Source organism: Tinamus guttatus, unplaced genomic scaffold (assembly GCF_059628265.1).
Source record: "Tinamus guttatus ecotype Peru unplaced genomic scaffold, ASM5962826v1 Tinamus_guttatus_pri_ptg000125l, whole genome shotgun sequence".
NCBI lineage: Eukaryota > Metazoa > Chordata > Aves > Tinamiformes > Tinamidae > Tinamus > Tinamus guttatus.
This window is the reverse complement of record NW_028288659.1, coordinates 5,587,254-5,600,380: the sequence shown is the minus strand read 5'-3', so window position 1 is coordinate 5,600,380 and position 13,127 is coordinate 5,587,254. Positions and strand designations below refer to the sequence as shown.

The 13,127-nt window shown below is 45.8% G+C and overlaps 1 protein-coding gene across 1 annotated transcript in view; it reads left to right on the top strand.

Moving 5' to 3' along the window:
• The first annotated feature begins 368 nt into the window (after positions 1 to 368).
• AKR1D1 (aldo-keto reductase family 1 member D1) overlaps positions 369 to 13,127 on the top strand; it is a 34,946-nt gene continuing 22,187 nt past the window's right edge. Inside the window, exon 1 of the mRNA XM_088521646.1 lies at positions 369 to 511. Within this exon, the coding sequence (XP_088377772.1) occupies positions 419 to 511 (93 nt within the window). The 5' untranslated portion in view covers positions 369 to 418. The remainder of the gene's footprint in view (positions 512 to 13,127) is intronic.

Sequence of the window (13,127 nt, the reverse complement as noted above, 5' to 3'; positions counted from 1 at the left end):
GAACTGCCCCAGAGCGCGCTTCTTGGCAACCCCGAGTGCGGGATGTAAAAAGCAATAATATTAGTAACGAGAAGGGGCTTTGCACCTCCCTGAGACGTGCCCGGCCCGGCGCTCGCTCCGCGCGGGGCCACACGCTCTTCCCATTGCTGCTGCTGCTGCTGCCGCCGCCGCGGCGGGGGCGGCGCGGGGGGCGCGGGGGCGGCGCGGGGGGCGGCGCGGGGCCGCCGCGGGCGCACGTGGCCCCGCGCCCCAAAAAGGCGCGGGCGGCCCGCGGGAGCGGCCACTGCGAGCCCCGGCCTCCGCTGCGCGAGGGATCCGCGGCAGGTTGCGGAGCGGCGGCGGCGGCAGCGGCTCCCGCCCCTGCCCCTGCCCCTGCGGAGGCTGCCGGGGGCTCGGGGCAGCCCGCCTCGCCGGCACCATGAGCCTCACAGCCGAGAGCCACCGCATCCCGCTGAGCGACGGCAACAGCATCCCGCTCCTGGGGCTGGGCACCTACGCCGACCCCCAGAAAGTAAGTGTCGCCGCGGCGGGGGGCACCCGCCGCCGCCTCCCTCGCGGCGCAGGTGGCGGCCGCTCGGCCGGGACCCGCAGCGCCGCTCCCCGCGCCCGGGGCTGCGCAGGGCCGCCTCGCCGAGCCCCCCGTCCCGGGGCTCCCTCCTGCTCCTGTCCTCGCCCAAACTTTTTTTTTTTTTTTTTTTTTTTTTAAGGCAGAAAACAAACAAACAAAAAAACAGCCACACTTTTTTTTTTTTTTTTTTTTTTTTTTTTCTCATTAGCGATATTGTCTGTGTGCACGGCGCCCAGAGCAGGGAAAGTTTTTTTTTTTTTTTTAAATCTCCCTCTTATTTTTTTTTTCTTTTTTTTCTCCCCTTTTTCCTCATCTTTTTTCTTTTCTTTCTTTCTTTATCTCCTTTTTTTTTTTTTTTTTGGTCTCTTTTTGAAGTGTGGCAACTTTGTGCCGCCGCCGCTCGCCGCGCCCGCGCGACGCCGAAGTTGCGAGCGCCGCTGAGCTGCCCCTGCGCGGGCAGCCGCGGCTCGGGGGGACCCGGCGCTGCCGCCGCATCCCGGGCTGACCCCGCGGGCCCAGGGCTGCCGGGGCGGTAACGGGGAGGAATTTGCCGTGTGATGAGCGCGGACCCCCCCGGTGGCGGCGGCCGCGGGGCGCTCGGGCTCGCTGTGGGACCCCGCTGCGCCGGGCGCAGATAAGATGAGGAATTTGGGAGCATCTCGCAGCCGGCGCTCACACTTTCCAAGGAATGTTCCTGAAACAAAGACCCAAATTCCTACATCCTGATTCCTGTGGCTCCCAACAGTTGAATGCCAGCGGCCAAAGCGTCCTCAAATCCGTTGGTTTTGTGTGTCCCGGGCAAGCATCCCGTCTAACTGTTGCAGTTTTGGATGCATTGAAATTGTGGGAGCTCACCTGATGCATTTGCCCTCTGTGCACCTGGCAGTGCAAAGCCAGCTCGTTAGCTGCTGCTTTGCATCCTCCTAAAGTGAGTGATCTTTGAGCTGATCTTTGCTCTCTTTCGAAGAAAAGAGGAATCCTGGCCAGACCCATTCCTGTAAAATAGCATCAGAACTGAGATGCAATATTGTGTGTACCATATATATTGCCGTATTTTGTGTACCACAGTGCCTCAAGGTAATCTTAAAGATTTTTTTTTAATAAAATCATTGATTAAAGTCACTTACCAATCCCTAGTTGCACTATGGCATATTAATCACAATGTAAAAGAAGATTTTTCAATGAAGCCTGCTATAGGCATTGCAGAAGTGATTCAGAAAGGGTGTCCCAAGTTCCTAGTGCTGCAGTTCTGGCTGTACTGTACCCAGCGAGAAGCAGAGGGACAGCGCTGTCTACAGTTCAGGGGCTGGATGCTGTCACCTACATCACTACAGTGGTTTTTTGGGGGTTTTGTGTGTGTGTGTTTTTTTGTGTGTTTTTTGTTTGTTTATTTGTTTTTTGTTGTTGTTGTTTTGAGGAGACATTTTCATCTGGAGGTGGTCTTTGAAGCAGGGTTAAGGAACCAAATTTCAGATCTCTAAAAAGAGCTTCAGTGTAGCAAAGCAGAATGTTGCATAATTCAGTGACAAAATTGCTCTGAGCAGACTTGTCGTGTCTCTTCCCAGATTTCTATACAGTGCCTTTAGCCCTCAAGTTGCAATTGCACAGCAGCTTAAAGCTGACATAAGTGAGGCTGCTACCAGAAGGGGTGTTCCTGCCTTGCTGTGCTTCCCACCTGTACTCCTGGGAGATGCAGGAAGAAGCTGTGGAATTAGCTAAAACCATCGGGGAACCGAGTGGAAAACTAACCCCCCAGCAGAGGAATGGAGTGTCAGATTCCCACTCCCAGAGGGAGCTGCCTGGGCAGTGATGTGAACATCACTGGTGAACCCTGGTGAAGGGTTCATTCTGCAGAAGCTCAGACTTCTCCAGCTTCCCGTTGACACTCCTGCTTGCTCTCCCCTAGCCCTGCATAGTCCTGCTTCCTCCTCTACCCTCCCACGGGTGCAGCTGGGCAGTGAGCCTTATCAGGGAGCTGCTCCGGCAAGAACTTGTCATTTTTAGGTAGCTGATTTCCAGCTGCCTCAGCCCCTGGATGCAGCCCTTCTCAGGGACCTCTTCTGCTGACAGAAGAGAGGAGAAAGGATATGGCAGACAGGGCATAGCCACCACATGTGTCTGCACTCTTGCTCAGAATGGGTGCACATCTGCAATCCCTGTTTTTCCCTCTCTCCACTTGTAGCAGTTTGATTCTGAGTTGTGTCTCTCTCTGCATGATAAGCATGCTAGCAAGTTCTTGGTCAGAAGAGGAGCTGAGAAGTCAAGAACCATTTCTAAGGCACTTTCAAAAGCCCCTCTTTTTTCTAAGAAAAGCAAGTGAAATACTATTGTGGCTATTCAGAGGAACTGAAGCGCTAGCCTAGGCTTAGGACTGCGTGTTTGAGTGGAGGAACTCACTGCAGAAGGCAGCTGGCAGAGTGGTTGTAGAATTGTTTGCAGCTGCAGATCAATAACGGGGCAGGACACTTAAACAGGTCATAGTTTAAAGCTCATCCGCCTCAGAAAGCCTGCTTGCCTGATGAGGGATCAGAGGGACTGTGCCAACACCTTGCCGGGGCTGAGCTGGGACAAGCTGCGCCGCCGAGTGCTGACTTGCGACTGGCACCATTTCCACGGGGGATGCCTGGCAGGGTTTCTATCCTCTTGCTTAGAGAGCTGAAGGGGTTTGTGACGACTCATGGCTATTTCAAGGGTTGCCTTAAAAAGAAAAGTTAGAAATTGGCTCTGACATGTTTCCCCCAAACACCTCGTTGTAACCTTTTGTGGCTGAATCGCTTAAGAAGTGGTGTCTGAGCTGTCGATTCCTCAGCAGTGAGGGCAGGCAGCTGCTGGTGGTGGTGGTGGTGGCAGGACCGGCCATTCCCAGGCCACTATTTCTGTGTGTGAGTCAGATCCCTGCAGCTTCTAGTCGTTTTTGCATGCTGATATAAAATACAGAGCCATTCACTTGTCAGATTATTCATCTTGCTCTTGAATGCAGATTTGCTTCAAAGGTTGTTCACCCTGGCACCTCCGCATCAGAGTGGGCTGTCCAAAACAAATCTGTTTTCTCAATCTTGTGCTGTAGCCCAGTAGCTCGTAATGAGCGCAGAGTGTTCTTCCTGAAGTGCAGGAATGCACTTGCTGGTTAAGCAAACCAGGCATATCTAGTTAGCAGAGAAGTGGGGAAATCTGTTTCTCTGATGGCTGGTTACAAGGAAGCGGAGGCAGGAGGCCAGCATTTGTGTTTTGGGCTCTGTCAAGATAAACTGCAGAGCCGCGCGCTCAGAAGCAAAATGTGTCAGCAGCTTCCCGAGCTAGTCTTAAATAACTTAATTGTTCTCCCGTAGACAACTTTGGAAGAAAAGTCATGCTTCTGCAGTTGTGAAATGCTGAACACATATGCCCAAAAACATTAAAAAAAAAAAAAGAATAAGGAAAAAGTCTACTGACCAAAGATTGGTCGTGTGCACAGGCTTCCTGGCTCAGTGAAGCCACCACTCAAATGGAAAAGAGCTGGACCATTGTGAAAGGTCTATTTGACAATCAGATTAATTTTCTTGAAAGCTTTTTCCCTTGCAAGTGAAAGGGAGTTTTTCTTCTGACTGGGTGTAGGTCGGAATTACAAGAATTAAGATAATTCTTTGAGACTGAAAACTCTGCTCGGGTGCAGAGGGAGCGGGTGTCTTTTTGCTCTCTTCTCCCAGCAGCAGGAAAATACAGGGAATGCATTTGCTATTGGCTCACCTGTTAGTGGAAAGACAGGACTCTTCTTCACTAACTCATAGAAGTAGTAATAAATCTAGATTGTTTATCAGAAAAGCACTTAAAATATTTTTGCTTCTTTAATTGGTATTTTCTATTTGTATTTTTAAGGGTAGCTAATAAATATATTAAAACTAAAAGCTTAGTTCTCTTTTTGGTGCAGATTCCAATGAGTTGAAGTCAGCTTTATGCTCTCCTTCATGTGGGGAAGAAAATGTGTAAGTGGTATTAGAGTCCTGCCCACCATAAATTAGGCTGCTGGTCCTAGCAAGCATGGATTCAAGCACAATGTTGAGAATTTCAGTCCCTGACTACTACTTTTTTTCCATCCCTTCTTCCAAGCATCCCCTCTCTGACAGATCCGAGAGGCGAAGGCAGCAGGAGTGGTGAATTTGGAATATCCAGGCCCTCGGAGCAGCTTTAAAGTTTGAGGCCAGTTCTGCCTCTGCCTGCCTGCACGGCTCCTCCTGGCGAGGCCCCGTGCTGCCCGGAGCGGCTCCAGCAGATGCGCGGCCTCCAGGTTTCCCTCCCTGAGGGCCCCCACGCCGCTGGCCGACCCAAAACTCCCCGGGCATCAGCCAGCTGTGAGAGGACCAAGGAGGGAGAGGGCAGGCGCGGGGGAAACAGCCCCTGGGGTGTTACGTGGGGCCCATTGCGATGAGCCCCGGGCATCGCCCTGTGCCACAGTGTGAAGGATAGCGGGGGAGCAGGGAGGAGCCGGCGCTGGGAGGAAAGGTGCTAAAAACAATCCTAAATCCTGGAAATCCTACGCCTCGTTAAAACTACACTTATACCAGCATCACTTTATAACTCATCCCTGTCATCGCCGCGCGGATCGTCAAGCCAGTGCCTACACATAAATACTGGCTGCCTCCCGGGAAGGTCAAGGGGCCTTGGCCGCGACTCCTCTCCTGCCTTCCTGTTTTGACTGAGGGAGGAGAGGGCTTGGAGGGAAGGTTGTAGCAACCACACTATACACAGGCAGTGCTTCTGAAACATAAGATTGGGCAAAGTGCTCAAGAATAGCACCGGGTAAGGGTTTCTGGCAAGTCGCTGCTTTGCTAAAAATGAGGTTCTGAGGTAGCCAAACCCATTCATAAATTGGAAGCAGTTTCGTGGAATAGTTTCAGGCAAAACAAATGGCAAAGCATTTCATTTTGGGCACTGGCAGTACAAGCTGAGGAATCAAAAGATTATTAAAGCAGTTGGAGGTAGTAGTTGCCTTTCCCTGAATAGCCGGTTGGTAAGGAATCCACACAGGCTGTGGGAAACCAGTCTCAGTCCTCTGCTGTGGCCTCAGGGATTAAACTCATATCGCAGAGCCCAGGAAAATAACATGATCGCTGGGGTGTGTGGTAGCTTCAGTCAGACAAGACGAAACACATGCAAGTTGGAGAGGAAGGTGCTCGCTGCAGGAAAGGATGCTGTGGTTGGTACCCACTAAGCTTTCCTTCATGGACTTTGAATGAGAGCACCCCATGATATTTCACCAGTAAAGACCCCTAAATTCCAAACTGCTACGGAGCAACTGTTGTGAGTGTTAGGATGCTTAAACAGCCTGCATTTTGTTTAAAAACAAATAGCTGTTTTGAATCAGGGAGAGAAAAAGTCCATCCAGGACTCCCACATCTAGTCTGAGCAACCAGGGAAAAATCTGGTTTGGATAACCAAAACACTGTTTTGGCACCCTGAAATACTTCTTACACCCAAGCTAGAAGTTGAGTAGAATAACTTTTGGTTGCATGGTCCCAGCAACAGAGCAAAGTCGGTAGTGCTCAGATAGCACCTTTTATACTCCAAAGTTTCTCACATATGGATAAACACATCTATTTTTTTTGCCATTTTGTGGACTACATCTCTGCTGCAGGCTGCCTTTCTTTGGAACTGGCCATCGGCTACTTCTAAGTCAAGATGGGTAGTAAATGATTTATTTACATGAGGCAATTAAGATTTTTGAACTGCCATAAGGCGGAACTACACAAGATTTAATCCCTTCTGTTTTTCTCCTGCCCATCACCAACTCCTGAAACATGGAGAAAGCAATGATTTCAGGTGCCTTGTGGAGCAAGTGACTTGACCCAAAGGTATACATAAAGGATGGTGTATCTGTGGAATCTACTGGGAGGGATCATATATTGAAAGTCCCTCAAAGGAGGGATAGATATCAGAGATCTCTAGAGAAAAGGTTGAAGTGTATAGGCTCCAACTTCCTGATTTTACCCCTGCGAACCTTTCCTTCTCCAGCTATTTACTTTCTTCATATTGAGGTAAACTTCCTGTTACACTCAGTTTCTAGATTTTTTCTTGGAAAAGCTGAAAGAGGCAGTGACAAGAGTAGGAACTGCCATAACATATGTCCTTACAGACTCAGCTTATTTTCCACAATTTATTTTTGAAAAAAAAAAAATTTTTTTTAATCCTACAGTCCTATTTACGTGAAGAGTTACAAATGAATATGTGTTTGAAGTCAGCATATATTAAGAGTCTGAAGTTAGCTCTTTAATGAACTAATCCCTATACCTCTATATGAAATCACAAGAGATACACGCTTGGGAAATACTTTGCATTTTTTTGTCCCTGGAAAGGGTAGTGGGAACCTGATCTGAATAGAACTGGAGGGAGTCAGCTGGCATATTTGGCTACAGAGTGTCATATTTATCCTGTGAATTTAAGAAGCAAAATAAACGATACACACAGAAAAGTGACCTTTTTTTTTTTTTTTTAAGTTGTTGGGCCATGTTCCCCGAACAGCTTCCCCAAAGGATGCTGTGTCTCTTTAAAGTCCCTTTGGTGAACATCACTGGCTTTCTTAAGCTGCTTGCTTTCTGAGCAGAAATTATCTCATACTGTACAGACTCTTCCTGTCTTACCTTCTTGAATCTTGCTTTGGAGCAACAGAGCTATGACTGGCCTACACATGACAACATATTGTCTTTCAGGATTGGTATTTCTGAGATGTTTCAGAGGTTGGTCTAATGTTTCCTTGGCCTCTGAAGAAGTCCTAAAACCATACTCCCAAACTGAGATCTATATGTTTGAGGCAAGGCCAGAAATAAAGGAGATAGATAGATACATTACTCCAACTCAGGAAGAGAGCTGTGCCAATCACTAACAAGCCCTAGAGGTTTCTGCCTGTTTGCTAGTAAACTATTAGCCTAGTCTTCACACTAGATAATGTTTGTTCATACACCATATACTTGTAACAAGATCACCCAGCTATGACATGACTTCATTATTTTCATACTTGAAAGACTGAACAGTACTCAGACAATTCTGTTTGCACAGACAGTAAATTGCATGCCTTTCCTTGCATTACGAGTACACCTGTGTTGAGCGATGTGCTCATTGCTTAATCTGTCAGATTTTACTGCTTACTCCTTGACTACATCACAGTTATTGGCAAGACCCAATTGCCAAGTGTGAATAAATGCGGGATTTCTTGTTATTTGGCCCGCAAATACCTCAACAAACGCAGTAGCAGCAGCAGCTTTTAGTGGGCAGCAGAAGACTGTGGCTCTCTGGCTGCTCTTTTGGAAGCATGACCAAAAGCAAAGCAATAAAGGAATGATGGGAGAAGGCATCTGCAGGAGGATTTGAGAAGCTTCCATGGCTCTGAACGGTGTTGTAGTCTTAATCCATCCCTGCTGTTTGCTACAGAGATGGCAGAGATCCTTGCCAGAGGATGAGGGACAAACACTTAAGATCCTGCTCTTCACAGATCATTCCTCAAATATTAATAGAAGAACAGGTGAAAGTACAAAGTAGAAAAATGCACTAAATCAAAAGAATTTCAAATTTTACATTAATCACTGACTTTCAATAAAAACCTTAAAGTTGTGTGTTACATCTCAAAACTCCCTTTTATATATGCTTTAGTGGTATATTTGTCACCTACAAAATGCACTTGTATTAGGCTTGTCTGCTCTGCCATACAACTTTTATGTTTTGCTGCTGGAGCAGTTTTTCTTTGTTTCTGTACCTTCAAAACTTTGAACTTGGTGCTTGGCTGTAATGTCTCTGCTCCTCCCTGCAACCATCTCTTGACGCCTCAATTCCTGCTAACTCCTTGTAATTTCATGTTATACAATGGAACATTTTTGGCTTGCATAAAAGCAAGATTGCATCTTTATTTCATTAAGTCATCTAATTAGATAAAACTGTATATCAGGAAAGACTTTTTTTTTCCTTCTGAAATGTGGCAAGCTCAAAAATTCCTAGTTTTTGTCTCAAAAGTGTCCTTTTACCGGAAAGTAAGGTTTGACAAAATTATATTTTACCCTGTGTCAAGTTGGACAAATGATTCTTGCATAAATCTCTCTTGAAGACATAAGCTATGTTCACAAGTTTGATTTGCCCAAAACCCATGACTCTAAGGCACTGCGGAATCAGCAGAGATACCTATTTGCCTTCATGTACCTTCTCTGCTAAAATCTCTGAGGTCCTTCATTTCTATGAATCCTAAAGTGTAATAGAAAAAAAAATTGATAGTATGACTAATCTCCGCATCATGCCAACGGCTTCTGTGGCGACTCCAGCTACAAACACAATTAGTGTCTAACCATGTGTGGCTGACCAAAAGCTGCATTTGTTGAAACAATCAACACGTAAAATTCCTATTGAGGCTGGGGCCATCCTTGCAGAAGAGGGTAACTAAAAGACTAACTTTCTAGCTAGGAAGCCCATCGACCGGTGGAGGACTTCTGAGCAAAGTGGTCACAAAATTGTTGCTACTCTCAGAAAGCGGTGAAATTTTTAGTTTGTCCTGAGTAGGTTGCACTCAGTGCTACTTCCCCTCTCCTCCAAACCTAAGCATGCCTTAAACTATAAGCTTTAAGAAAATGCTTCTTAAAAAGCTAAAACCTGTAACCTGTGATCACATCTTAGCTGCCACATGAAAAATCCTTTCAGAGTATATCAGGACCAAGAGATATATTCCTGTCCTGCAAAGCTGAGCACTTCCACTAATGAAATTGTTGACAACCAGATAATCACCTGGCCCCAGTGCAGCGATGCCTCTCTAATCCAAGTCCAGGGACTGGCTCTTCCAGCCAATCTGGCACTGTGTCATTTGGCTCCTGAGCACTGTGCCGACACATGCTGACTTGGACACACACAGGCGTGCTCCGGAGAGAAATGTTCCCAGAGCAAGACAACATTTGGAGATGACAACTTTGGCTGAAACTCTGTATGTCTTTCGGAGAGTAGATGTTAGATGCTTGCATAACCCACTGAGCTAGATGTCTGACTGCGATATAGAATGGAATTGCATTTAAACAGTCCAGATGATACAAAATGAATAGAAGGGTAATCCAGATAAGCTTTTAGGACAGTAGCACTTCCCAAAAAGTAGTCTTAGAGATTCCTGTCTGAAAAGTAACCAGAGGAAGCAGACCTTTTACATTCTGCAGCTATGTCATGCAGTGACAAACACTAGCTGTTTCAAAGAGCTGCAAAGCTAGCTCTTACCAATGCAATAATATCAAACCCAAATATTGACAGCAAAAGATAAAGATACTTTTCTCTCTTTTTCTGTCTTTCTGAGCACACTGCATTTTCATGGCTGTTCCAGAGTGACAAGGAAAGCCATTTTATCTAAATAAAAGTTCTGATGATGGTTTTACTGAAGATGAGTCTTCAAAGAAAACCTCAAGAGAGGGACTCACTGGCACTATTGAAGATGGGGAAAATCTGAATGCTTACGAGTGAGTCATCAGCATTAACAGAACTGAAAGATAATTTTTTTTGGCAAGAACAATTAGAGCCCTATCTTCCAGGCAAACCTGCTCCATTTTCTAAAATGGCTCTGAGTAACTCCATACGTTAAATACGACTCTTCACTCCCATGTGTCCTTGATTCACTGCAGTTCCCTGAAGAACAGCGGGAGCATGTTCTTGCAGCCCATGCAGGAAACTAACATCTGGGTTCTCTCTTCGGTTGACCTAGGAGGCCACATTCGTCAAAACCGAAAAACATTGTGTAGAAAATGCCTCTTCAGGCTTCATCAAAGCCAACTTCTGTTGGTTCAGCTAACTAGGTGGTGGAATTCCCCGGGATTTACATCTACCTTTGCCAACACTTCTGCAAACTGGTGCCAGAAACCTCTCCCCTTTAACTCTAGGGAATGAAGTGGAAGAACGAAGTGGAAGAACTATCAGTAACCTTTTGTTTCTCTTCTGCTATTGCACAAGCTGGTGCTTCATCTTTCCCTTGTTCCTCACATATCCCTGGGATGAGATATTTTGTTTGAAGGATGCCTTGATAGCATACACCCTTGTAGTTAGACAGGTGTTTTCTAGGGCTGGCCAGTTGTCTACCGTGTCGTCCAGCTATTCAAAAGCTGTCATAGTCCACTCAGCTGGAACAGTTAGCTTGGGACTCTGATGTGCACAGCATGTGATTGGTTTGCTTTAACCTTCAAGCTGTGAGAAGAGGAACAAGGTAGTCTTTTAGCCTAGCCTTTGCATTAAATTAATTTGCATTAAGGGCAACTTCTGTTGCAACAATCCTAAAACTGGGTATTCTGTAATCTTTGATTCCTCTGGTAAAAATAACTCCGGTAGTCTCTGCCAGCTACAATAATAAGGCTTTCCTGAACAGAGCTTTGGCTAAATCCTAGAATAACACTGTAAGAGGAATTCTAGAAATGCTAAAAGTTTCATTATGCAATCTAAGTTGGTGTTGTGAGGGTGATCAAACTTCATACTTCAGGACACTGACTGAGGAACTTCAGGCTAGTGGAGAAAGCCACCTCTTGTCCACACTCCCTCGCAGCATGACATGAAGTGGAGAACATTGTCTCTGCCTCTCTTTTTTAGGTGCATTTGATATCCATTGGCTGCCTAAGGTAACACACTGCATGATATAGAGCAAAGTACTGGGCCAGCACAGCAGCTTCTGCCTCTCAATGCCCAGCTCAAAAGCTGCGGACTGTGCTCTCTACCTCATTTCTTAGCTTTACCTGCTTTTGCAGAGGCCGTTTCTCTGGATTTTGTTTCCTGGATGGTGGTTGCCAGTACTTCCGGGGGGTGCAAGCCAGTTTTTCCTGCATACAAGAGAGAGAGATATGCTGGTGGTTGCATTTTCCAAGAAAGAGGTGTACGGTACAGCTTCTCCGTTACAAGATTAAACAATTCTAAGAATGTTCCCTCGTGTGGCTCATATCCTCTGGCTTTATGAACTCAACATTTGCTTTCCTGTAATACCTTCATTACACACGTTTTCTCTGCTCCATTCCTGATGTCTTAAGCCAGTCCTCCTTGCCAGTTTGTCAAGAAAACAGGCAAAAAGAAATAAGCAACTGTGCTTCTAGAAACTTTGCATAAGAATCTGTTTGTGACTGCAGAGCTCTCTGAAGGAGACTCCGAGCCCTGGCATGTACCTACTTTCTTCTTCCTGTATTTAGCTGACTAAGATTCCTAAACAGCAGCTTCGCATCTGAAATTATAAGTTAGGAGTGCAGTACTTAGCCCACAGCTTGGATCCCTTGTCCTGATTTAGCTGTAGCTAAATTCAGATTCTTGCGGGAGATGGCCCTGTCTTCCCCAACACCTCAAGCTCTTCCTCCCAGGAGCATTAGTCTCGCGTGGCAGGGACTGGATAACACCGCACTAACCAGATGAGCCGCTCAGGACTTAAGCAAACTGCTCATTCCCTGGTGTGTTACTTCCTCAGCTCTCACAGGCTGCCAAGACTGATGCAACTCCATAAAACTGCACATATGAAATGAGGTGCAGCAGAATGCGAGAGCGCCAGACAGACTCCACTTCCCTTTACTGTATGAACCAATAAAGAATAAGTGAATATAGTGATGTTAAGACTATCGAAAGCACTGCCTGTGAAATCTTCTTTTGTCTATGTGGTCTTTCAGGGCTGCACTCTGTCACTAACAGCTTTTCTTAGCTTTGCCTTTGGAGTTAACCAAAAATCCCTTTCTATCAGTGGGATAGTTCACAGAAAGAACAGACCAGAAAAGGATGCTATAGAAAAAGCAGAACAGAAGCAGGAAGTGAAAGTGCAGCAGTAAATAACAGGATTGAGTAGGACTACCACAAACACCGCTAAGCAAATATTATCCTACTTGAAAGGAAACTGTAATATTCTTGGGGATGTGTGCACAGAAAATATTCTCTGGTTGCTTGATCGTGTCTAACTGGGAGCAACAGTGGAGCTATGCATTTTTCAAGGGAGGGAGACTAGTTTTGACAAAGTGGGATGTGATGTCTGATTCCAGACAACCCCTGATGTCTGGAATAAACATTAAAAAAAATCATGGTCTCAGAGGAAAAGAGAGCAGACCCTTTCAGACAGACAGAACTGATGGAGTACGTTGCATTTTTAGATTCATAAAATGTGGTGGCTGGCCAGTTGGCTACTTCATGTGTGGAAAGGAGGCCAAGTTGCTCCTTCCTTTCTTTCAGTAAAGGTACAAATCTGAACCTGTTCCTTCTAGCCTCCTGACAGTTTTATTTACAGTGCAACCTGAAGGAAGTGAGTATAGGTACAACCTGTCATGCTTGGTTGTAAATCAGTAGGTTTACAAGCTATCGAAAAGATTGATAGAGGAAATAATTGTGTGTCTTGTTTCCTTAAACTCTATAATCTTAAAAATAACTTAGATGCTATTAAATAACTTATTAGTGATAGATTAAGTGACTCTAGTCACCTGAGCAGCTGTTCTTTTATCAGAATATATGTAATAAATTTAAGATCTTTTTTGGCACACATTAGTGACTGAATGTTGGAGATGAAGTGAAGATAAAAATCTGACTTACAGTGTACAAGTGGTTATAAAATTCCAGTTCTAAAATAACAATC